Source organism: Anser anser, assembly GCF_964211835.1.
Source record: "Anser anser genome assembly, chromosome: Z".
In the NCBI taxonomy this organism is placed as follows: Eukaryota; Metazoa; Chordata; class Aves; order Anseriformes; family Anatidae; genus Anser; species Anser anser.
In genome coordinates, this window is record NC_139723.1 from 85,362,732 (window position 1) to 85,385,661 (window position 22,930).

The following is a 22,930-nucleotide window of genomic DNA, read 5'->3' on the forward strand; positions in this document are numbered from 1 at the left end:
TGGGGTAGATGAATGTAAGTCACCAGAGTTGTGTGTGATGAGCTTCAAGGGTCGCCTGCTCTTTCTGCCTTGGTAGGAGGAAGATCTTCTCTAGCTGCAAAATTCTTCAGATTTTTTTTTTTTTTTTTTCATTTTCGGGGCCAATTCAACAACTCATCTCTCTGCTAAGACTGTCAGCAGAAGCGTCAACGGTACTGCTGGTTTCTGTGATGTGGAACCATGCCCGCTGAGACTTGGACCAAGACCACGCAGCCCATCTCACACAAGCCACCGAGCAGCCCACACTTGGCAAAACCCGAAGACCGTATCAGCCGTGCCTGCATGACTTATGGCTTCGGGCCATCTTCCTCCAAGCCTCTGAGCAGCCACGATATAAATCTTGCTCTTCTTTCACTGGTCTTTGCCATGACAACACAATCACTTGGCTCCCCGTGCCACACACTCCTCGGGTGTTTGTCAGAGATGTGTCAGTGGAGAAACGAACTCTGTACCCTGGCAAGATCAGCTGAAAGGAGCGCAGCTCTTCACAAAGCCAATCACTCCTGCCCTTTTTCAGCTCAGATGCTCACCGCAGGAGGAATTCAAGTTCTCGTGAAATCGCTGTGAATGTTTACCTGCACCGGGAGCAAATCCATATTCCTCCCTCCCGGGAATAAGCAAACAGAAATTTCCCTGCCCGGAGTTTTGCTCCTATACAGTTCCTGCGCTCTCATGCCTAAATATCCCCACGAAACAGTGTGCATGTGTACATTTTTCTTTATTCAGAGATAAATTTGTTCTTTGGAAAGAAGGCTGCTTGCCCTGTTGAAGCTGGCTGAGCCCTCCTTTGCAGCCCAGTGAGGCTACGACTCCTGCTAGGCGGCACGGTGGCTACCAGCGTAGTCATCCCGCGCCTGCAAATCTGAAGCCCTGCAGCAATTTTGACGCACTACCTTGTGACCTTTTTCACTGTCTGAAGCCTCTTTGTTGAAAAATGCCTAACCCTGATTTTAGAGTACTGCTGGAGCCTGTGGGTGGGATGCTGGGGACTCCCCCTGCTCCCGGACGCACGTCCCCGGCTTCCACCCATGGGGACTGATGGAGAAGACAGAGGGGTTTGTCAGGAAGGGCAAAGCAGTCACAAACCGTGCGCCCTCCCGTGATGTGGATTCAGCCCAGGAAGGTCACACCGTTCTTATAGTATTAGTGCAGGAGGGTGGAGTCCTTCTTCTGTCCAAGGAGAGGGAAGGGAAGGGAGCCCGTCCCCTGCCGAAAGCAGCGGGTGTGCGTATTGCACTTGGCCGGTCAGGGGATTAAGGCCGGTTCCCCAGTTTAGGGTTTCCCAAGGGAAGGGAGGAAAAAGCAACTCGGGGGTGGAAAGAGCCCAGGTAAAACTCTAGCCGGAGAAAACGGGGTGAGAGAGGCCGGATTGCCAGGGGAGAAGCTGCTGGCTGCGCGAACCACCGGGCGCTGCACAGACAGGGCACAGAGAAGTGGAGCGGGGTGGGAGGGGATGCAGGCAGCAGGCAGGAAAGGGGATTGCACGAGTGCAGCAAGCAAAGACGAGGAGAGAGGAGAGGGAAAACTATGCAGGGCCTCGAAGGTCGAAAGACTCAGCTTCGAAAGGATTCCTTAACAGACATAGAGCCGATACCTTCATATTTGATTATTTAGTTTTCACACAAACCTGACTAATACATGCGCTTGTGTTTTTTCCACCTTTGACAGAAAAGGAACACGAAGTGGAGAAAGGATGAGAGAAGTCTCAGACCCTTTGCTTTCCCCAATGCACTTGGATAGAGCGAAGGCTGCTGAGCCGAAAGATTTCTCTGGTTGCTGGTAATGTAAAGGTGGGATTGATCAGGGCTTCTCTGTGCACTGAAAAATGTAAAAACGTAGCTGCAAGTTAGCGTAAAGGACTTGTTGAATCTGAAAAAAAAAATAAAAAATGTTCTGCCTAAATTTTGGGCATCTGTCATAGATTGTGTTTAACTAAAAACAAAGGAAATGTTGATGCAAACAAATCAGGCTGCGTGTGAAAGTCAGACTTGCACTTTGAAAAGGCTGAAATGAAATGCTTCTGCTGCACACAACTTGTCTATTAATCCGACCAAACTGACCCAAATGCTGGGTGGTTTTTATGTCATCGAAACTTCACTTTGTACTAAAGCATATTTAGCTGAATTATCTCTCCCAGCTGTACTTAAGGAAGCGAAAGCTAAGTACAGAGCTGAGAAAGCCTGCTCCTGTATCCCGGGGCGTTCAACCCATCAGCATAGTTAAAAACACTGACAAGCTATGGCAAGCTAATGTCAGTAAAATGGTACCCAACAGGAGGTTTGAAGCCCGCACAGTGATCTCTACAATAAGTTCCAGTCCATTAAACACCAGCCTTAAGTAAAATATTACGGTGGGTCACGTTTTAAAGCGGACAGAATTGGTTGGGGAGTCACTGAGGCTCCAGGAGGATGCTTCTGGAGGAGAATGGGAATTCTGCACTACCCTTTTTCTAAAAGAGCAACCTCGCTTTACATTTCGGCTGCCTCCTCCCTGCCCTAAACACCAGACCCTTCCGCTCAATGCAGTTTTTATCCTTTGCTTCCCATGCAAACAGTGGCAGGTCCCTCCGCGGACACACGGAGAAGCGTTTGTGTTTCTCGGGCTACGTGGGTAAGAGCAGAAGCACATTAAAACCCCCAAACGGGTGAACGTTGTTTGTTGTTGAAAGATTAAAAAGGAAAAAGGGGAAAGGATCCACCCGGCATCCGTCGCCCTGTGCCTGTCTGAATCCCTCGAACCGCAGAGGCTGCGCTCCCCTCGCCGTAAGGGCTCACCCCGCGCGAGGCTGCTCCCGGGATCACGCCGTGCGCCGGGCCAGGCGGAGCATCCGCGCCAGATCCTGCCGGGGAGCAAACCCCAGGGCTGCAGAGAGCCCTGCGTGGTTATCAGCTGGTCGCCGGCCTGACGGCAGAGAGACCAGAAGCCAAGCGATGCGGCAAGGGCCGCGCAGTGGGTCAGGAGCGGAGCAAAGAGCAGAAACCGTGTCCTCTGTCCCCTCCGACGGCTCACCCCGATCCCAAGCGTTTAGTACTTTTCTCTGTTCAGCTTTGACCTTACGAGTTCCCTTAACCTTCTCCTGGCAGCTTCCTAATGGGCAAATAAATCTCTGGAGAGTATCTTAAATTCTTTTTTATCACAGACTGTATCAGTGTGATAATAAGATCAGCCTTCAGACTCCCCATTAAGTCACAGAAGGTGTGGTCATCAGTCATGCTTTTCCCAGCCTTAATTGCCAGACAGACACTTTAAGTGGAAAGTCCATCTAATGAGCCCAATCATTAAAACATCCCTGGTTCCTATTTGAGATGGAAAATTATATTACTGTAATAAGGGGGTTGCATCTTTGCCCCCCTATTCAATCATGTGGCACGGGGAAGGTGAGACTTCCCTGCGAGTCGGCCTTGGATGTGTGTCATTTAAATACAGCCCCTACTTCAGGCAAGAAAAGGTAATAAAACCCTTCACGGGATGAGAACTGGGTGGTCGGAGAAGAGAGCGGTGGCCTCGAGGTGAGCAAAGGACACTGACACCACGGATGCTCCCGAGGGCCGGCTGGGAAGAGGTGGTGGAAGAGCCACCACGGCCGTGTCCAGGTGGAGATGTGGCGTGCTTGGAAAAGGCCAAGCGGGCTCTTCAGTGGGACGGCTCTGTCCTAAGAAGCTTGCAAGAAAAGGCTTCGTTTGGAGAAACGGTTGGTCATAAGCGGGCACTGTCACCAGCCAGCACCACCTGGATGAAGGGCTTGAGGAGCTACCGGGGAGTCGTCTTTCTCTCGGGGGGAGGTGGCAAGGTGAGGGTGACACGACGTGCGGGGCGGCACAGAAACCAGGCGCCAGAGCTACGGCAGCCTGGCCAAACCTCAGAAAACCCCGTGGAAGCCCTTGCGTGGGGCGAGTCCTCCTAAAGTCCATAAAACGCTCACTCCAGGATGCAGTGAGGATGTGCTTGGCCAAGGTCCCGCCCCCCCCCGGCGCTCCCCATCTCTCCGTCTCATGCTGCTGCCCATCAGGGGAAGGTCTGAGCCCCACCTGGGTGAAACCAGCGCCTCCAACCCTGCCACCTGACTGCCAAAGCCCCTGCCTCCCGGACGGAGAGGACACCCAAACTGACCTGCTCCCCCCCGCAAAGCTCCAGCGGCCCCACGGGGGCTGGCCGAGACACCAGCTCCGCATCCAGCGGCCGCCGTGCCAGAGCGATCCCTAATAAAAACAAGGAGGCACGGAAAGGGCGTGTTCCTTTTGGGTAATAATACATCTTAAAACTGCACGGTGAGGCAAAGACAACGCCGCACCCTAAGCCACCCGAAGGGTGTGGGCATTATACAATGATTCGCCCACACCCAGCACCTCCGACGACAATTAACACCCAGCCCCGCGCAGGGAGCAGTAAATACTGCATCTCCAACCAGGAAACGCCGGCATTTTCCGCGCACATGAAAAAACCCCGGCGATGTGTCTCGACACGAACACCACTTCAGGCAGATCTGCACCGTACCCGGCAAGCGGAGGTTATTTTTTGCCCCTGAAAGGAGCCAGGGTGAAGCCAACGGCGGTTACATTTCGACTTATTCTTAGGTGCGGATTTCTGGGTTTTCACCGTTTCCTTCTTAAAAAATAAATAAATAAATAAAAACACAGAGATGGTGGAAAAATCTAAATGTATAATTACATCCTGATAACTACAAAGTCATGTGGAGTACTTTATAGATAATAAAACGACAAGATCTCATCACGCCCAAGTTTATTTTCATAGCCGTAAATCTACTTCTGTTAAAGTCGACGGGAAGAGATTTTACTATTGAGTAATAATGGAAACAAAATAACACTTATTAAAGGGAAATGGGAACGAGAGCGCATCTCACGTTGAACGACAACAGAGAAAATCAGCTTGTTATTAGCAGAAAGCAGAAATAACTCCTTTTTGCCAGTCTGAGATACTGTCAGCAAGATTATTAACAGAGACCCCACTTTCCTCCTAAGCCACAGCGCCGTGGCAGTGATGCTCGTGAAAACAGGAATCAGAGATGCAGCTCCGGGGTTGTGCCTCCAGCCACCAGCGTGTCTTAGAGGAAAAATAAAAAGAACTAAAACAGCCAGCATTTCCGATCCTTTTCTTAACCATTTCTGGGGTCAGGAAAGCCACGCTGCTTTCCCACCAGAAACTCACCTGTCCAATGCAAAAATGGCAAGTAGTGTGATGAAGGTGATGATGGATCTGCAAAAGCAGTAACGCAGATGGCATGCGGAGCAGGGCAATGGGCTGGCAGCTGGCACTGGCGTTACTGGGGGACGCTGGGCACAGGCAACGGCTTACAGCCCCAAACACAGAGCCCAGAGACATCCAGAGGGACAGGCAGTGTTCCCGAGGAGGAGCGCTGCAATATTAACGAGGGTTGAGATGGGACCGCCAGGAGAGGTGAAATACAGCTCAGCAGGGGATTATGCTCAGGATCCCTGGATGCTGCTGTTTGCCTTTGGGGCAGTCAGCAGGAGCAGATCAGGAAATGTTTGCACAGATAAGAAAGTCCTGCTCGAATCTCAGCCCTGAGTGGGGCCAGGGGAAGGGATGAATTTCGATCCTCCAGCTGTAGGTCAGGGCAGCAGGAGCAGGGCACAGCCGTACCAACATACAAAAGGCAAGGAAATAAAAATCCCCACTACTACTGTTTGCTGGTGGGACCTGGGAGCATCTGAAGTTGAGCCCGGGTGTTTACTGTGCAAGATGCAGGGTTTATTGTTACTTTTATTATTATGGCTACCACTAATTGCAGTGACCATTTACTCTGCACCTTTGCCGAACAGCTACGAGTGGGATGCTCATCGCTTCGCAGGCACTGTATAAACAAGACAGGAGAAGGAGCAGCCTGTCCCTGAACGCTTGCGCTCAAAATAAACAGTGGGAGAAAAGAGAGATTACCTCGTTTGTGCAGATGAGGAACAGAGATACTCCGCGCCTCGCCTAGGGCCACGTAGGAAGCCCATGGCAGAGCCAAAATTCGGAGTCAGCTCTTCCAAATCCCAATCCACCACCTTATCTGGAGGATCAGCGGGAGCTGGCTCTCTGCCTTGGGCTCAGCTTTACCCCGGGGCTCGAGGCTGCCCGGAGCTCGCGGGGCCCCAGGCAGGGGCCGGAGCGCGGTGACCGCCACGCGCCCACACCTCGGGGACAGCGGCACCGGCCCCGAGCCCAGCCTGGCAGGGGGCTGCTCCAGGAGCCCCCCCCGGCCCCATCCCCTCTGCCCGGGGACCCAGCAGCAGCTGGGGATTTTCCTTCGCACTTTGGACACGAGAAATCACCCGCCTGAGCAGGCACGGCAGCGCTCGCCTGGCAGCAGGCTCAGGAGCAAGAGCACGAGGGTTTTGGCCCCGAGGGAAAGTGGGTGTCCAGGGCTTGTAGGAACCCAGAGAGACCCCGAGGAAAACACGAAAATGGGAGAAGGCAGGAGCTCCCAGCCTCGTCGGGGAGAGGGGAGGGCAGGCACGCAGGCACGCTCCGAAGAGGTGCCATCGGCAGCAAAGCGGGGCTTTTCCAAACATAAACAGTTTGGGAAGCAGCGAGCCGGAGCGCGAGCTAAAAATAAGCAGCGGCAAGTGAAAAGGATTAAAGGAGCCCGAAAGAAATAGCGAAGAGCAAATTGCAGGGAATTGTTCGGCAAACAATAAAGGCTCCTTGCCATCCCCCCGCAACAGGCGGGTGGCACCGGGAGAAAGCAGCCCGCGACAAATGATAGCGGCGGAGGGGGGGACGGGGGAGATTCAGACATGGCAGATTTGTTAAGTGGTTATTTTCCTTCTGTCTTTGCGGAAGACAAAGGGGAGGTAAAGCTCCCGAAGACAGGGATTGTATTTCACTCCGCAGTCGAGAAGGCTTTCGAGTGTCTGCAGATAGCAACGAGAAATGGTCCTAAAAAGATTAGAGCTCTTAAGGTAGGGCAAAATACTATATCCAGACAACACACTCGAGTTTTAATGACAGTGGGGACAGAATTGAGTGAAGCATTGTCTGCTGCCTTTAGGAAACCGAAAACTTAATTTGAAACAGCACAGACTGGATCTGGGCTCTTCTCACAAGAAAGGCTTTATTCCTGTCCTTTAAGTATCACTTTTTATCCTTGACATATATTTTCCATTCACCGCTTCCCCACAACACCATCCATCACAATGAGAGTCAAGACAGCCAAAGGCACCCGGCGCTCAGCTCTGCGGAGCCCCCCGTGCGCTCAGCACACCCAGCTCACAGCCAGGCACCCCTGGGCGACCCAGACCCCCACAAAAACAGCATTTTCAGCTGCAACCCGCCATTAAGAGAGAGAAGCCCATCAGCCGTGCTGTAAAACAGGGTGCGGTGTTTTGTCGCGGGACCTGCACAGCTCTAGGAAAGGTCTCCTTTGTTTTCAGCGCTGTGGGTAGCTTGCCTTTGAGCATCTCCCTTGCTCCGGTGTATTTCTTCCCACTGCACCCCTCCGTTACGCTATTACCATCTTTACAGGTACTCAGCCGAGGGACGAAGAAGCAAGTTGGCTTTCCACAAGAGCACAGGGAGGGAAATACCCCAGTTTCCCAAATCCCCACCCCAATACCATCCCCGTCCCTTAGCCCTCCTCAAGGATGCTGGCAACGTGCGAAGCTCAACGCGCCAATTCCCGAGGGGTGCAAAGCTGCAGCGCCTCCCACCAGCAGCACTGAACTGGTTTTGTACTGGGAGCAAGCCACAGGACTGCTGCGGCCTCGCTCAGGTGCCGGATGCCCCCGGGGGCTGGATCGCATCAGGGCTTTCCTGCCCCTGACCTTGCCACCGTGCACAAACCCCGGGGGCTGCGCCGCAGCGCGGGGGGGGATAATTGCAGGGAAGCGGCCACCGTAGCCCAGCGACCGCTGTAATTGCTCCTGCGCCATCTTGCAGCCAGGTTTTCCGCCCTATTATCCCCGCATTAATAGAAACCAAATCTACCTTTGCAGAGACAGCACCGCGAGCCTTGAAATTATGCGGTCTCCCGGAGGCTCCCCTCGGCCAAGAAGGCAGGGTTTTGCTGCAGGAAGACATCCGCAGGGAGGACATCTGCATCCTGCGAAACCCCGGGCTCCTTGCCACCCAGGGGCCGGATCCTGGTGCTCCCACCCAAGGAGCGGCAAAGCCCCTGCACCGCTTTCAGCCCTGTGTAAATGAGATTAGACTCAGCCACACGGCGGTTTCCCCCGCCGGAGCAGGCAAGCGAGATTTGCTCTATTAGCTAATTCATCCCAGCAGCGTCCCTGCAAGCCATGGCAGTGAGCATTAGCTTCATCTCCCGAGGAGGAAAGCTGGAGGTCAAAAGGGCTGAGCTCCCCGTCGCTCACGGGGCCGGGGTACGGCGGGGAGCAGGAGCTGAGCACTGGGGGGCTCGGGGCTGGGAAATGACGTGGAGCCCCCCCGGGACACGGCTTGGGTTGGTGCTGATGCCGTAAGGTCAGTTAGGTGCCTCCACCCGAAACGAGGTGGGTGAGACAGGGAGCGGGGTCTGTTTTGGTACGTTTGTTCCTCAACACACGTGAGAAACTAGGGGTTGTGAAGGGCTTCAGGGTCACCTGAATCCGAGGCTGGAATTTCATAAAGATGGGCAATGCTTTGATGTGAGCTTTAGAGGCAGGGAGCCCCCGGGAGAGGTTTGGCTGTGAAACCAAAGGGCGGGCGGGGATGGTGGGACCCCTGGCTCTGGAAGGGCGACGTGCTGCGGATCTAGAGAGGAGTGGAGACGTCACGGGGGTGGCAGCCATCCTCTGTGCCACCCTGCCCTTTGCCCTCCCTCTTCCACCACCCATCCCTCGGTCTGAGCCCACAGCACCAACTGCGAACCCAGGGCGCTGTCAGTGCTCTCAGAGCACATCTGAGTGGCGGAAAGAACGATCGGCCCGCGGTGTTTCCAAGCTTCCCCGGTTTTCTTCGCCTCTTCCTCCCCCGGCTTTTAACGCTTTCCATCTCGACGGCGATTACTACCAGCATTTCTGAAGACGAATCCTACAGGCTGGCAACCAAGTCCTTGCCGAGCCAAGCCAGCACAGATGTGCTAGCGAGCGGTGCAGATGGCTCCCCTTCCCCTGAAACCCAAGAGCTTGCGGCGCGCTGCAGGCTGGGGACGTCAGGAGCACGTCCCTCCCCATATGGCGAGCGAGAAGTCACCCTGGGAAGATCAAAGCGGCGAGAGGGGACCTGGGCTGCCTCCTGCATTTCTCAGCCCTTCGCCTCGCTCCGGGGAAGGCTGGTGCCGTCAGGCAGCGACGTGAGAGACGGCAAATAAATAATAGATAAATGCCAAAGTGCGTTGCCGAGGCCACCCCCAGGACGGATCTGTACCCGCCTGTTCTGCTCCGAGCCTGCTCCTGCCCTGTCGAGATGTCGCTCGGAGCAAGACAGAGCTCCTGGACAACGCGTTGGCTCGGAGTGATGCATCGGAGAGCCCTCGCAGGTGACAGAAACTGTAATTGCTGTGATTAAACCTCACCGGCCTGCTGCGCCCCCGTGAAACCCGCGCCTGCCTCGCTGCTGCTTTCAGCAGCGGGATCGACGTCCCCGGCAGGGAAAGCTGCTCCCTGCTCACGGCACCGGGAAGGGTGATGGGAGGCGGCGTGTGGGCAAGGTGAAGGGATATCCCAGCCGCTGGGGCAGGGAAGAAAAAAAGGGAAGAAAAAGGTGCAGGAAGAAAGCTGCCCGCTCTTTGAGGTGTAAGGCACAGCAAGGTGGGGTCTGATCACCCGACCCCTACCCCCACCGGTGCAGAAATCATGGAGCAGGAGCCTTCCCAGCCTGAAGACACCTTCACTGGCCGATGTGGAGGGTGGTGTGGCCAGGCACAAGTGCCTTTGGAGCATCCCTACGGAACCAACCCAACCTGGAGGGCGAAGCCCCTCCGCCTGCCAGGAGAGCAGTGCCTCCAGGGCACGACGCTGCCTCGTGCCGCCGGGGACTGATGGATGCTCTGGTTTCCGAGATGACCTGAACAATGTTCCCCATCACCCCAAAAAGCAGCTGAAACCAGGTGCTGCGAGCCCAAAAGGGCTCTCAGAGCCAGTGTGCGATGCTACAGATGATGGTTTGGGGTTCAGGGCAGAAACGTCTTGTGCCTGGAGGCCAAAAAGCTGCGACAAGCTGGTGCGGACCCCCGGGGAGCTGCCCTGCATCCCACCAGCTCCGGCCAGCAATCTGTATTGCCGCAGCAGCTTGGCCAGATCTGCCTCTATGTCTCTCAGCAACGCCCTGAGAGCAAAATGACTCCGTAGCGGCAGGAGATAACGCACTGGTCATTTCAAATACATGACGAGAATGTAAAATACTAGGTACCCAGTGGCTGGATGTGGCTGTGACCGTGATGGGAGCTGCCCCTCTCACAGCAATGAGAGCAGGCTGTGCCCAAGTGCCAGCAGCACCCCTGGCACCCCTCACACCTCCCAAATTGACTCTTCCCAGCTCTGGCCACTGCAGCAGCCCAGCAGCTTTTCCATTCGTGAGCAGAGAAAGGTGCTAGGAGGAGGTGCTGGGCATCCAGCCCTGGTGTGCAAGGGCACAGGAGGTGCCCGGGGTGCTGGGAGGTGGCAGGCAGCAGCGTGGTCCTCGGGCAGAGTCTGGTGGCCCCTACCCAGCCTTGCTGCGATGGACAGCTCTCGACACCCCCCCCTGCCTCGCTGTGCTCGCCTGCAAAACACACAGAGCAGCTCCAGCAGAGCACTTTGCAACCTGCTGACCCCCCTCTCCTCTCCCGTGTGTGCTGTGGATGGACGCTGGCTGGGCTCAGGGGACACAGCACGTGGCAGAGCACGTGGGGACCATCTCTGAACCCCCCGTGAGAGGAGGCACACACATGCCAGCCGGTTAACTCCTGAAACAAGATGCCCCCGGATAGTCTAACACCTCCGCAGGAGTCCCTGCATCTGCCAGGAGCTGGGTTGAGCTGAGGCTACAAAGGTTGCAGATGCTGCTTGAGAAATATTAGCTATAGCTGTGTACGTGCGTTTGGCTTATTAGTTTTATCTAATGGGAGATTACAAAGCGGCCGGGGAAAGAGCAGAAAAATACTCTCCTTGTTTAGCACAAAAATATAGGTAACAATTATTAGGCAATAATTGATTCATCCGATACTTTATTAACTGGAGTCAGGTTTGCAAGTGACAGGCTCTGCAGCGAGCCTTTCATGTGACACGTTATTAAAGGCTCTTTTTCTGGCTCTGAAAGGCAGTGGCTGGCAGATCAAAGGTCAGACATTTCAAGGAGTAAATTGGTTTAATGTTGCTGCAGATAGCCTCACAAAACCTAATAAATATGCAGTGAAATGTAAGGAGAGAAAATTGTGGACAAGAGAGACAATTACTTTGAAACCAGGATAAGAGCAGCGCGGGCGCAAATTAATCAGCGTAAGGGCTCCTTCTCTCTGTCTCACCGCGCCGGGTTTGGCATCCAGAGCGGGAGCCTGGCTGCCAGCCCAGGCTGGGAGACGCGGGGGCTCCCGGGATGCTCTGGTACCCAGAGCCAAAAGGTGGCGGGGGAAGATGCCCACAGCAACGTGAACCACCACGGCTTCCCAGTTACCCCACGACTTTCCAGTTAGACCGTGGCTTTCCAGTTACGGCACGGCTCTCCAGTTACACCAGAAGCCTGCTGTGGGCTGCTGCAAAGGAGGTGCGGGAGCAACGTGGGGTTTTGTGGTCGCTGCTCGGCTAAATGCCCTCGGTGTGACACTGGGGGCACATCGGGAGGTGGGGGCCCACAGCCCAGACCTCTGCCCTCCGAGGTACAAAATGAGCCCGGAGCAGTCTGACTGTCAGGATTGATGCTCGCAGCTCATCTCGTTGTTCTTAACTCGGTCTCGTGACTTTTTTAGCAGCGTACCTCACTACTTTTAATCTCCAGCCAGGCAGCAATGTCTGAATACTTTGGGGTTTTGCTCCTGTTTGCTGAAACGCGTTAACTCAAACGACCTCCGCGGGGCTGTAAGGCAGGGCTCCTTTGCTAAAAAGTCGCAACTCCTCTCCCCTTAATTAGAAGCGAGAAAACACCCACTCCATTTCTCTAATCTTGAAAGAGACTTCCTGCACCAACAAGCGACAACAATGCCCGATATTCCTTCTGCGGCTGGAAACCGGAGAAGCGGAGGAAAGAAATCTCTGAAATAAAGCACCCGCCCCCCCCGCCGAGAGGCAGATAAGGGCACAACCTCTTTGTATTCCCTCCGCGGGGTCACCTTCACCAGATGAGTCACCGTGCTCCAGCGCTATTTATCGGGGGCCCGCCAGATAGGATCGGGCACCGCAGCCTACCTGCCCCACAGCCCGGCCGAGGGGCTTTGCGGGCAGCGAAAAGCTGGTCCCCAAGGACTGGGTTGTGCCGTGCCCCCCGCTTGGACCCACAGAGGCGGCCTCCGCTCACCGCGTCCCCAGCGGTGGCACTGCCACCTCCAGGAGGAGGCATCCTGAGAAGCATCGGGAGCGATGCAGAGCAGGGAAGCAAGAGCCACTCGCACGCTGCTCGCCGTGGGATGCTTCACCACGTCAAGGGAAGAGCTCTGCGCCTTTTTGGGGTCACCCACAAGGAGGGCCGGTGGGGCACGGCCGCCCAGACCTGCAGCCCACGCAGGCGGGCAGGCAGCGTGCTCTCACCCGGAGTTATTTGTGCGTGTATAGCTCTCCCATAAATCAGGAGCCCTGACAGTGTAATTTGTATCTGGGGAACCCGGAGCAATTACAGAATCAACCCAAACACTATTTGTTTCTCAAGATTTCGCCCTTAGTTAGCACTGTCGTTCTGCTTTAATTACACTGTAATTAATTGCAGCAAAACTGTTTGGAAAGTGCGCGGTGGTGGACGGTGAAAAGGCTCAAATATTGCAACCTGCCTGCTCCTCTGCAGCCACGAGTGTAAAACCCCCCCTCTGCAGGAAAGCTGTGATCCTGATCTGAGATAACACTCGGCATTGACTCCACCGCCTTCCATCCAGAGGATCTGCACGTCCCTTCAAAACCAGACCAAGGCCCACGGAAGATGATCGCCGAGTTACTTTACATGCAGGGAAATTAAGGCACAGAGGAGCTAATCTCCTTAATTTATCTCCAGACAGGATTAAGAGGGCAGAATTTGCCAGAAGTGAACCAAGTCAGGCTCGCAGGAAAGTGCTGCGCTCTGGCAGCGAGGGGAGACAGCCCATGGCGGTGGCAGAGGCCAGAGGAGCAGCCAGGTCTCCGGGACACCTCCTTGCTGCCCTGGAAGAAAATCACCACTGCTGCCTCTGCCCTGGGGTGTTCAGACCTTCACGTGCCTGTTCCCTTGCAGCTTCCAAAGCCCGTGGCACAGCTGCCCGCTCAGGAGGACTTTCAGAGTCCTGCTTGGAGCGGCATGGGTGCAGATACAAAACCAGCCAGGGAGCAACAGCCAGGCAGCCCCTAGGAAACGGGAAGCACCAAACTCACCCGAGGCTGCCCCCAGTTTCATCACCTGGCCTGGCTTGAAGGCAGCGACGTCTCCAGTCCCACCCCTCTGCCTCGGCTTTCACAAAACACTGATAGTTTCCGTGCACGGAGCACAGCCGAGGCAGAAATCCCCCGCTGCGCCCCGCCGGGCCGGACAGAAAGACGGGAAGGGAGAGGGCAGGCAGGAGCCCGGCTCCCGCAGGTGACTCACGCAGGCACCGCAGCCCCCGGGGCAGGAGGGGAAATTTCCCATTTTGAAATTGCTCAACAACAATAAAAAGATTCCTTTTTTTTTTTTTTTTTTCCCTTCAGCTATATACCTTGCGGAACACAATGCTGCCTTGCTTTTTCTCTTTGCCGTTTTCTTTTTTTTCAGCTCCTCTGGCTGGGCTGGGGCTGTGCCAGCCAGGCAGAGCTGTCCCAGCTCTGTCCCTTCACCTACTTCGTCCTCCTCCGCTCAGGGCAGGGAGTTTTAGGGGATGTGGCCCAAGCAGGTCACCGGAGCAGCCCAAGCTTGTTGCTTGGTGAGCAAGCTGGAGGGGTGTTTTATACACCCCCGACGGTCCCCCAGGCTGTGCGCCACAACCCGCAGTGTTCCTGGTGGCACCACCAGCATCCCTCGACCCGCGTGGGTGGAAGGGCCCAAATTTTGGACGGAGGAAGCGGCGCCAGCACAGCACCGGCGTTCTCGCCGCCCCAGCAGGGCTGGAAGATCCAGCCGATCTCAGAAGACCTCCCAGAGACATGCCTGGAGAACTGGGGCTTTGGCAGCGGATCCGCTCCATCAGCTTCGTCTCACCTTGGCAAAAGGTGCCCAGATGCCATGGTGACGGGCTCGGCGGGGATAAACACCGAGCATGGGTGTGGGCTGTTTGCATAGCTAGGAAGCTGGCTGGCCTCCATCCCTCCACCCTGCCTCCTCCCAGCGGTGCCAGGAGCTCGATCCAAAGTGGTCTCCTACCTCCTCCCGGGCTGGCTCATCCGCCGGCAGCACGGAGACACTTCCCAAACTGGTTCGCTGCTGGGCAGGGCAGGGTGGGGGACTGCTGCCGGGCTGCCTCTCCCCACAGCCCGGGAGGTGGATGTCATCTGATGGTCCTGACGTCCACACGCATGCCCAGACCCACGCGGAGGCCGCGGGGACCTGCCACGGGGTGAGACGTCCCCCCAGTTGAGGGTGCCCCAATCCCAAAGGGATTCCCCTAGGGGATGGGGGGCTGACCCTGCAGGCAGCATCGAGGGGCTGGGAGGGCTGCAGGGAGGAGAAAGGGTATTTGAGGGGTGCCAATGGGCTCTGCTGCGGCGAGGAAGCTGGACACGTGGTCACAGAGCACTGGACACACCAAGGGAAGGACGTGAAGGTGGACGGGAGAGGGAGAAGCCGGCTGCCGCCGCCCCACGGCTCACAAAACCTCTGGATGTGGTATCCTTCCCCCGAAAAGCTGTGTCCTGGAAAAGTGTTTGCGGCCACCACGTGCCCGTTCCTTAGGGGCAGGAACATCTCTCTGAGGGATGAGGAAGAAAACAATCAAACAGTCGTGAGAAATAAATGCATAATGAGGGGAAGCTTCTCCCATGAGCAACGCTTGAAAATTACACAGGCTTATGAGCAACGGGCATTGGGCGCACGCTTCCAGTAAGGAATCAAAAAGCTCTGACTAATGTAAAGATGCCTCCAAATCGCTCTTGGCACAAGTATCCCGGCCCCACATCCCCTCCCTCTATTCATCTCCGAAGCTCGCAGGCAAAGGAAAACAACCGGCACAGCTCCCTCGCTGGCCCACATCGTCTCCTCTGCACCATCCCGATGCTGCCCCCGTCCCTGTCCTTCAGCGAGGGCAAAAAACCCTCCCAAACCCCACTGCCCAGCCTCTGAGGTCTGTGGGGTCACTTCCCAATGATTTCCGAACTTATAAAACCTTTCCATTGGTTACGCTGAATGGAAAAACGATAAGGACTACGCACTGGGGAGAGAGGCTTCAGCACTCTAGAAGTATTTTAATAGCTGCTATTTAATTAAAAGCAATAGCTCTGGAATTATGTGAGTGAAACTTGCCACTTATTTATTAATTAGAGGAGGAATTTCAAAGGAGGCAAAGAGAATGAGGTGCTGGCCAGCCCCAGGCTTGCTGGAAAACCCCAGGCTCTCACAGCTGATGCTTGCTCGGTGCTCTAACATGCCAGGTCTGACTCTTCATCACCTGGCACCTGAGCAAACAGCACCGAGCACCAGTGGAAAGTGGGTGTAGGACCCTGCCTGCTCAGGAGGACAGGCTCCACGTGTCCTCTGCAGGGCTTTGTAGGGCCAAACACGCTGTAAGGAAGTCAAGGAGGTGGGACGGAGAGCACGAGGGAACAGACGGAGCCTGAAAACGCAGCCCTTTCCCTACAAGAGGCAGCCCACCTCCATTGAACCAGCAGCTTATCTAAGGATGACTCAGAGGAGGAAACCTGCTCGGGATCAGGCCTTGAGTGCGTAAGGTCACTGCTCCACGGAGGACACCACAGAGGGAGGCACAGATGGGTTTTGACAAAGCCACCGTGGCTGCTCGGGGCACGGGGTGCGCCCCCACGCACCCACCAGCCAGCCCCGCCGTCCCCAGGCAGGCAGATATGTACTCGGCCACCCTGGGGCAGATCCCCAGGAGAAATGCCGAGAAGCCCCCATGTTTGCTGTGCCCCAGGAGGAGCTGGAGACGCGGGCAGAGCTCCGCTGGCCGTCACCCAGCATCTGCACCCCGGGACTCGGCGTCCCCGCTGCCTCTGGCTGCCGGATCCATTCGGCACAGCCCCTCCGTAACCCCCAGTCTTCAACCACCAAGCAGAAAGGAAGGGAAACCCACCACACGCAGACTTATCCCCCCCCCAAAATATCGCAGCCAGGCGAACCGGTGGCTGCCCCGACCTTTGCAGGGGCAGGACGAGCTCCGGGGCCCTGCACAAAGGCAACATTTCCGCACACGCAACGCACTTGGAAAAGCAGTGCTGAGACCTCCGAGCACCGGTTCCTCCCCTGCAGAGCACATTCCTCCCGTCGGATTTTCATTCAGCCAAACCTTAAACAAAACTGCAGCCCGCTGCCGTTGTTCCTACCCGCGGTGCGGTTCTGGGAATCACCCAGGAGGGTTGGTGGAGAGATCCCAGCTTCCAGAACCGGGGAGGGACTTTGTGCTGTTCAAACAGCACGGCGATCTACGCTTAACAAGGACCTGTTAAAAATATTAAACCCTAGCGGGGCAAAACATGCCATCCGGGGGCGTCCTCTTCGCTAAAAAAGCAGCAAAAACTTCCAGACAGAGACTGGGATTCCAGCCCGAGCTGCTGCCGGGATGCCCGGGCGCGGGACGAAGCCCTGCTCGTGTCCCGTGGGGCCCGGGGCGAGCAGGGCAGGCTGAGCCATGCCATGCTTCAACTACTTTTTTTTTTTTTCTTTTTCAACCAGCTATTAAAATATTTCTATTTTAACTATTTTTTTTTTTCAGCAAGCTTTCCGTACAGAGCAACCGGAACAAAATTAACCTTAGGAAAACCAGGACAAATATTAATCACCTGCCCCTTCAGCGCCCTTCTGCCTACCCAGCAGGAGGTATTAGCAGATGTGTTTTCACGCTGATCCTCCCTATCTAGAGCAAACAAACAAATAACTGAACCGGACCTGCGAAGAAACCCCGCAAACTGAGAAGCCGTACTGTATAGGTGTTGATAAGGAGCCAAAATCTCCGGGCTCGGTAAAGATTCAAGATACTAAACAAGTAAATCGGAGCGAGGATCACAGGGGTGAGTTGAAACAGCAATTAAAAACGCGTGTACATGGTGATAGATTATTGCAGGGGATCGCTGAACAAGCCAGGGCGATTTCTGAAAAGAACACGATTAGCCTCCGAGCATGAAATTCAGGCTGCTCCCCCTCACTTAAATAAACCGCGGAAGCCGTGAAAGGATAAAAAAAAAAAAAAATCGGATATTTTGGAAACCAGGCACGATGTGGAAAAGTACAGCACCCAACCCACCTCTCTGCTCCGCGTGCCGACCCTCGCCTTCCCCGCGCCGCGCGCTGCCTATCATAAAACTTGCTGCTTTGTTGTAGTCGGAGCTGGCGAGGCTGCTGCCCGGGTGTCTGCAGCCGAGTGGAGATTGTCATTGATTTGTGTGAGGAAAGTTAAGCCTTTCTAGGAGCGGTTATGAGAATTCACTCCCACCACTCCCTCTAAACCAAAAGTATTTGGCACCGAGCCCTCCTCGTCCACCTGTACTATTAAGGTCTAAACAGCACACGGGACGTGGACCAATTTTACCAGGATCTTTTCATGTTTCCTTTTTAAACAAGCACACCAAGTTCTTTGCAAAGATTTTTTCTTTCTTTTTTTTTTTTTTTTTTGAAATCCAATTTTTCTTCAAGCGGACTTATCGCATCCCCTCTGCCTCCCACGTGGTGTGGCCGTGCTTCGGGCCACCCCCAGCCAGGCACGGGTGTAGGAAGCCGTGGGCGAGCTCCCACCACCCTGCCCCACATCCCCAGCAAGCCGTGCTCCCATCTGCCTGAACCCAGGTCAAATCCTTTTCGTCTTTCGGAAAAGAGACGTATGTAATTTAACTAAAAACCTGTTTCGGTTTTTTTTTTTTTTTTTTTTTTTTGCTAGTCTGACCCAAGCAAGGTCGCAGAGGAAGGCAAGGCACGTTCAGAGGCGGGTTTGCTTACACAAGCTCCCAGCTACAGCGCTGTGCCGGGGATCAGAGCCCAAGCTGGGCACTCGGTGCAAGCGCTGAGTGACTTTGAGAAGCACAAAATCCCTTTCCCAAGTGCTCTGCGAGGGGCTTCTCAGCTTACCCGTGGAGAGATAACCAAGGAAAAAGCTCCGGCGGTGCAGACAGCCGCTCAGCGCCCGGCTCGGGAAGCCACCTCCTGCCCACCTGAGGTGGCCCCGAGGCCGCAGAGAACCCGTCCTGCCCCTGCACGGGGCCCGTCCCCTTCCACAAAGCCCTCTTGGCAGAGGCATCGCCACACCGCCGCTGCCCGGCTCACCGGAGCGTGCCGCCTCGCCCCAGCAGGGCTCTGTGGAGCAGGAATTGTTCCCTGCTGGCGGGGATGCAGCCTGACCTTGCCCGGCATAGTTTCCCAGCACGCACGCAACCCTACGGGCTTGGTCATGGTGTTGAGAGAGAAATAACAGGATTTGGTGCAGGTCCCTCCTCTTCTTCAGAGCGGGGCGTTGGGTGGGGTGCAGCTGGCAAGGGCAGGGATGCGTCTGCGTTGTCCGTGTCGGTGCGCCCCGGCCACACAGGCATCAGGGCACTGGGATGCACAGTGAGATGGGGTGGGCTTCCCGGTGCTCTCTTTTTGGGAGAGACCAAAGAAATTGGCTCGTTCCGGAGGTTCTGCCCCAAATTCAACAGCCCCGCCTCCGAGCACAAAGTTAAACACCGCGTGTAACAAAATACTAGTTCCTTTCTGGCAAAGGTATCATGACAACGAGGAAATACAGATTTTTGTTAAGGCAATAAATCCGATGGGAGCAGCTGGACACCGAGTTACACATCACATACCTTTCTGCTGGCCTTACTTTAAAGAGGCACATGTGAAAACCCAAATCACAACCAAAGGCGAATCAAAATTGTTTATACAAAGGGAATCTTTCTGGAACACGAGGCAAAATCAAGTGTAAGATAGCCCGGGGCAGGCCGGCACTCCCAGACACGGCTGGAGAGAGCTGCCTGCTCACAGCACGCTTACTTTTGAAACTTATTACACCCTCTCTTGGTCTGTAGCAGAAAAAAAAAAAGCTGCTTCCATCCCCACACCCAAACCACTATCTGCAGCTCCTCTGGCTGCTGGGTTTCTAAGGAGTGTCTGGGTAAATCAGTACACGAAGTTGGTGCGAACAATGTGTCTGGCCCCAGATAAGGGCAAAGCAAAACTTGGGCAACATCCAGTGGCTGCCAAGGCGGCACGGAGAGGAACGCAAACTGCCACCCACTGCTTTTCCTGCTGCTCCGGCTGTCCCATGCTCGGCGGTCCCCTGGGGTCTGCAGCCAAGGAGATGTGGGACCGAGGGTGTTTGCTGCGAGAAACTGAAGGGCAGGGGCGCCTGAGAGAAGGAAACAACCCTGAGCCAGGGCAGGGATGCTCCGAATTAGACCCAAGCAGCTCTTCCCGCAAAAGCTGTTTTTTTTCCGTCAAAATGGCTTGCTCCCGTCAACCCGCAAAAGCCAATCTGTTGGAGAAACAATTACTTCCATCCCATGCTACTGAAGTGCATTGTTTGTCGTGAAATTTCCCAGGGTGGTTTTTAATCGGCGTGTATGGAAATGTCCCCAGCCCATTTATTAAAAATGTCCCCAAATTCCTGCAAGCCAAAACCAACATTTTCATACAGCAAAACACTTGGAGGGCAGACAGTGACAAATGAAACATCTCAGCAACGACTCTGAGTGCAAAAACACTGTGGACTATTTTGTGGAAAATGGGTCCCCACTGAACCCTGGAAATAATTTGCCGTTTTCCATGTGAAATTGGTTCCTGGTTTTTGATCACCACTGATGGAGGGATGAGCGGGTCTCCTAGTCTGTAAGGGAAGAGAGAATAAACTGCTTCTAACAGGGTGTGAAATAACAATAGCAGAAGGAAGGAGAGAAGGAAGGGCTCTCGCAGACCCCACCTCAGCTGGGCAGATCGCAAGCGTAACAGAAAACACTCAGGAAAAGAAATCCTAGAAGAGGCTGCAAATCCGAGTTCGGCCCTGGAGTCCCAGGGCAAAAGCTCTAATTGTGAGTATATTGGATAGAAAGATGTCCTGAAGAAAGAGTGCTTAAAGGGTGGCTGCCCAATTAGAAAATGAAGAGGTCATCAAATTTAAAGTTTTTCATGGGCAAAATCAAGTTTGACACAGTTCTGTTCTCTCCAGCTTTTTTTAAAAGAACACATTTGCACAAATGTTCTGTGAAATTCTGCAGCTTCCTTTTGAAACTGAGTTTTTCAGGCCAGTTTTAAACTTTTGCTAGCTGGAGCCCAATAATCAGTTTCAGGGAATCCAACTTTCTGAGAGCCAGGAGATATTTTCCAGTGTATTTCTTGTAATATTTGTAAGATTTCCTGCAATAGTCATATTTTTCAAAGGAAAGTATATTTTTCTTTAAAAATCCTTATTTTATTGTCAAAACATGTCACTAAAAAAAAAAAAAATCTACAGGTGAATTTTGGTAAGAAATAAAACCCAGCAACATAATACCCCGCCCCAAATCCCACAGAAACTGCTTGCAAACTGGAAACTTTGACAAGCCCAGCGAGGTTTTCTCCAAGGTGTCTGTCCCACACAAGCACATGTTTCCGTTTGCTATGGTGCATATCCCCATTAACTTCACTACTGCTACCCAGACAATAAAGTTAAGCTGTGCCTAAGTGCTTCCAAATGTTGGCCTGATTTTATAGGTGATAAAGTAAGTGGAGGGAAGAGCCCACAGCCTCACATCTCAACGCCGAGCTGCCACCAGCTCAGCTGGGACAGGAGGAAGGACGATGGGGAAACGACCCATCTGCTTTAGGAAAGTGCACGCATCGCTGCCGGTTTTTCATCTTTAAAATACAACTGTGGGCACTGGGGAGCAGACGAACCATAAAAAGGGTTTCCTTGCTAACAGCACCACGTGCTGCAGACGAGGAGCTGTTCCCAGCGAGGGGCTGGCTCACACCTTCGTGCACGCCGCGGATCGGGCAGCCCCGCTTACACAGAGCCTGAACCAAAACGGCCGATGGCTGGGGCCAGAACAGTCCCAGCCAAAAATCTCAAAGCTCGGAGGCAGATCAGTGAAAACGGGTGCTGGCCAAGTGTGTTGCTGAAACCACCTCGCTGGAGTCCCATGATTTTGTAACGTGTCTCATTTGGAATCGTCATGGCCATAATGGGATCGCTCCTACGGGACCTCACGTGCTTTGTGGCGGAGCTCGACGAGGCTCTGGTGTCAGTGAGGGCCACAGGTCCGTCTGTGCTGCCCAGGGGTGTCCTGGAGAAATGAATATGGTTGGGTTTCTACGGAGGGAATGGGGCTGGATGCAGCCAGGATGATACTTTATGTACACACACACACACACTGTACATGAGGCTGCACAACGGGATCTCCCTCCGTCGGATGGCTTCAGTGGAGCTCTCAGAGCTCCCACAGGGCCCAGCACCAGCCCTGGGGCACTGAGTGTCAGGGAATCGCCACAGGAATGACAACGATGTGGTGCACAGCACAGGCATGTGAGGACAGCGGGGGTGAGGGTGATCTCTGGCACAGCGGGGCAGAAAGGCCAGCTCTGAGAACAACAGGGCCGGGACGCAGGAGGCCTGGTGGGCCCGCGTCCTTCAGCCCTGCCCGCGGGGCCAAGGGCACTCCTCCGGGAGGTGCTGCAGGCCGAATGCACCAGTTGGTTCTCCTTCTCCCAAAATAAAGGCATCACCAGCACGGCCGAGGCGCTGGTTGCTCTCGGTGCTGACGGTCGGGGCCATGTCACTCTCACCAGGACATCGCAGGGGGTGTGAGCCCTGCGTGAGGAGGAAACGGTACCAGCTCCTGCTCCCGGTGGAAAACACTGCAGATAAAGTGCACGCACACCTACCTCCCTGAGCACATGCCTATCTAAATGCCTGGTGCCTTGCTGGATTACTTGGTTAGATGATACATGCCTGAAGGCAGGAGCCAGGTCACTCTATTTGTTTTTAATGTTTCAGTCCTCCCTTCCTCTTTGTCAAGAAGGATTTTCAGGTCCACTTCAGCTCGTGTTTGTGCAGGGCTGGGCAAGGGTTGCTAAAAATAAATGGCCACAGGATGAATCCTAAGCACAAGTGGAAGTTATTTCAGTGTTGTTCAGAATACTCTCACTTTGCACACAGTATGCACACATTAATAGTAAAAGACACAACGTGGAGTCACCTCACAGAGCCTGATGGAGCAGCACAGTTTTACTGGGGGTACCTGTCCCTCCACTGACACCCCCCAGACCAGGCACCCCCAGGGCAGATGAAGCTGGGTGAGATGAAGCCCTCCAAAGACGTCCAACGGGCTTCTTGGACAAAGGACAAAGATGTCCTTTACAAATATTACCATCCCCAACGCCAAAGAAACCTTCCCAGCATCTCAGAGCAAACCTGGGACTGGTGATAAAAACCTAAGAGACACAAATATAATCTGCCAGGGGACAAGACAGAGGAGGAGACAGATATCTAAATCCTAGTGATGGCTCCAGATTTCATCTGACTTCCACTGCAATCACTTCAAACTGCCTTGCACAATTCACCACCCCGGTGAAATTGCTACACGCAGCTTTGGAAATGTGTTCCCTGCGTCGCAATTTCTCTAGCAGTTATTTTTGCTTTGCTCTCTCACACAAAATCAGGCATGATGCCTCGCTGGGTCTGTCCACATCATCCCACCTGTGGGACTGAGCAAATTGCCAGCCTCAGGGCTCTCATCACTGCTCGGCT

General features: G+C 54.4%; 1 protein-coding gene across 9 annotated transcripts in view; it reads right to left on the reverse strand.

Moving 5' to 3' along the window:
• Nucleotides 1-22,930, reverse strand: part of LOC310889482 (zinc finger and BTB domain-containing protein 7C-like) — a 142,339-nt gene that overhangs the window by 26,012 nt on the left and 93,397 nt on the right. Inside the window, exons 1-2 of one of the 9 annotated variants that reach the window (XM_083816994.1) lie at nt 17,480-17,586; nt 14,431-14,974 (exon numbers count right to left, since the gene is read on the reverse strand). The exons of 5 other annotated variants lie outside the window; for them this stretch is intronic. In XM_083816994.1, coding sequence (XP_083673120.1) covers nt 14,431-14,705 — 275 coding nt within the window. In that variant the 5' untranslated portion in view covers nt 14,706-14,974; nt 17,480-17,586. 3 more of the 9 variants (XM_083817002.1, XM_083816995.1, XM_083817001.1) reach the window with 3 other exon arrangements.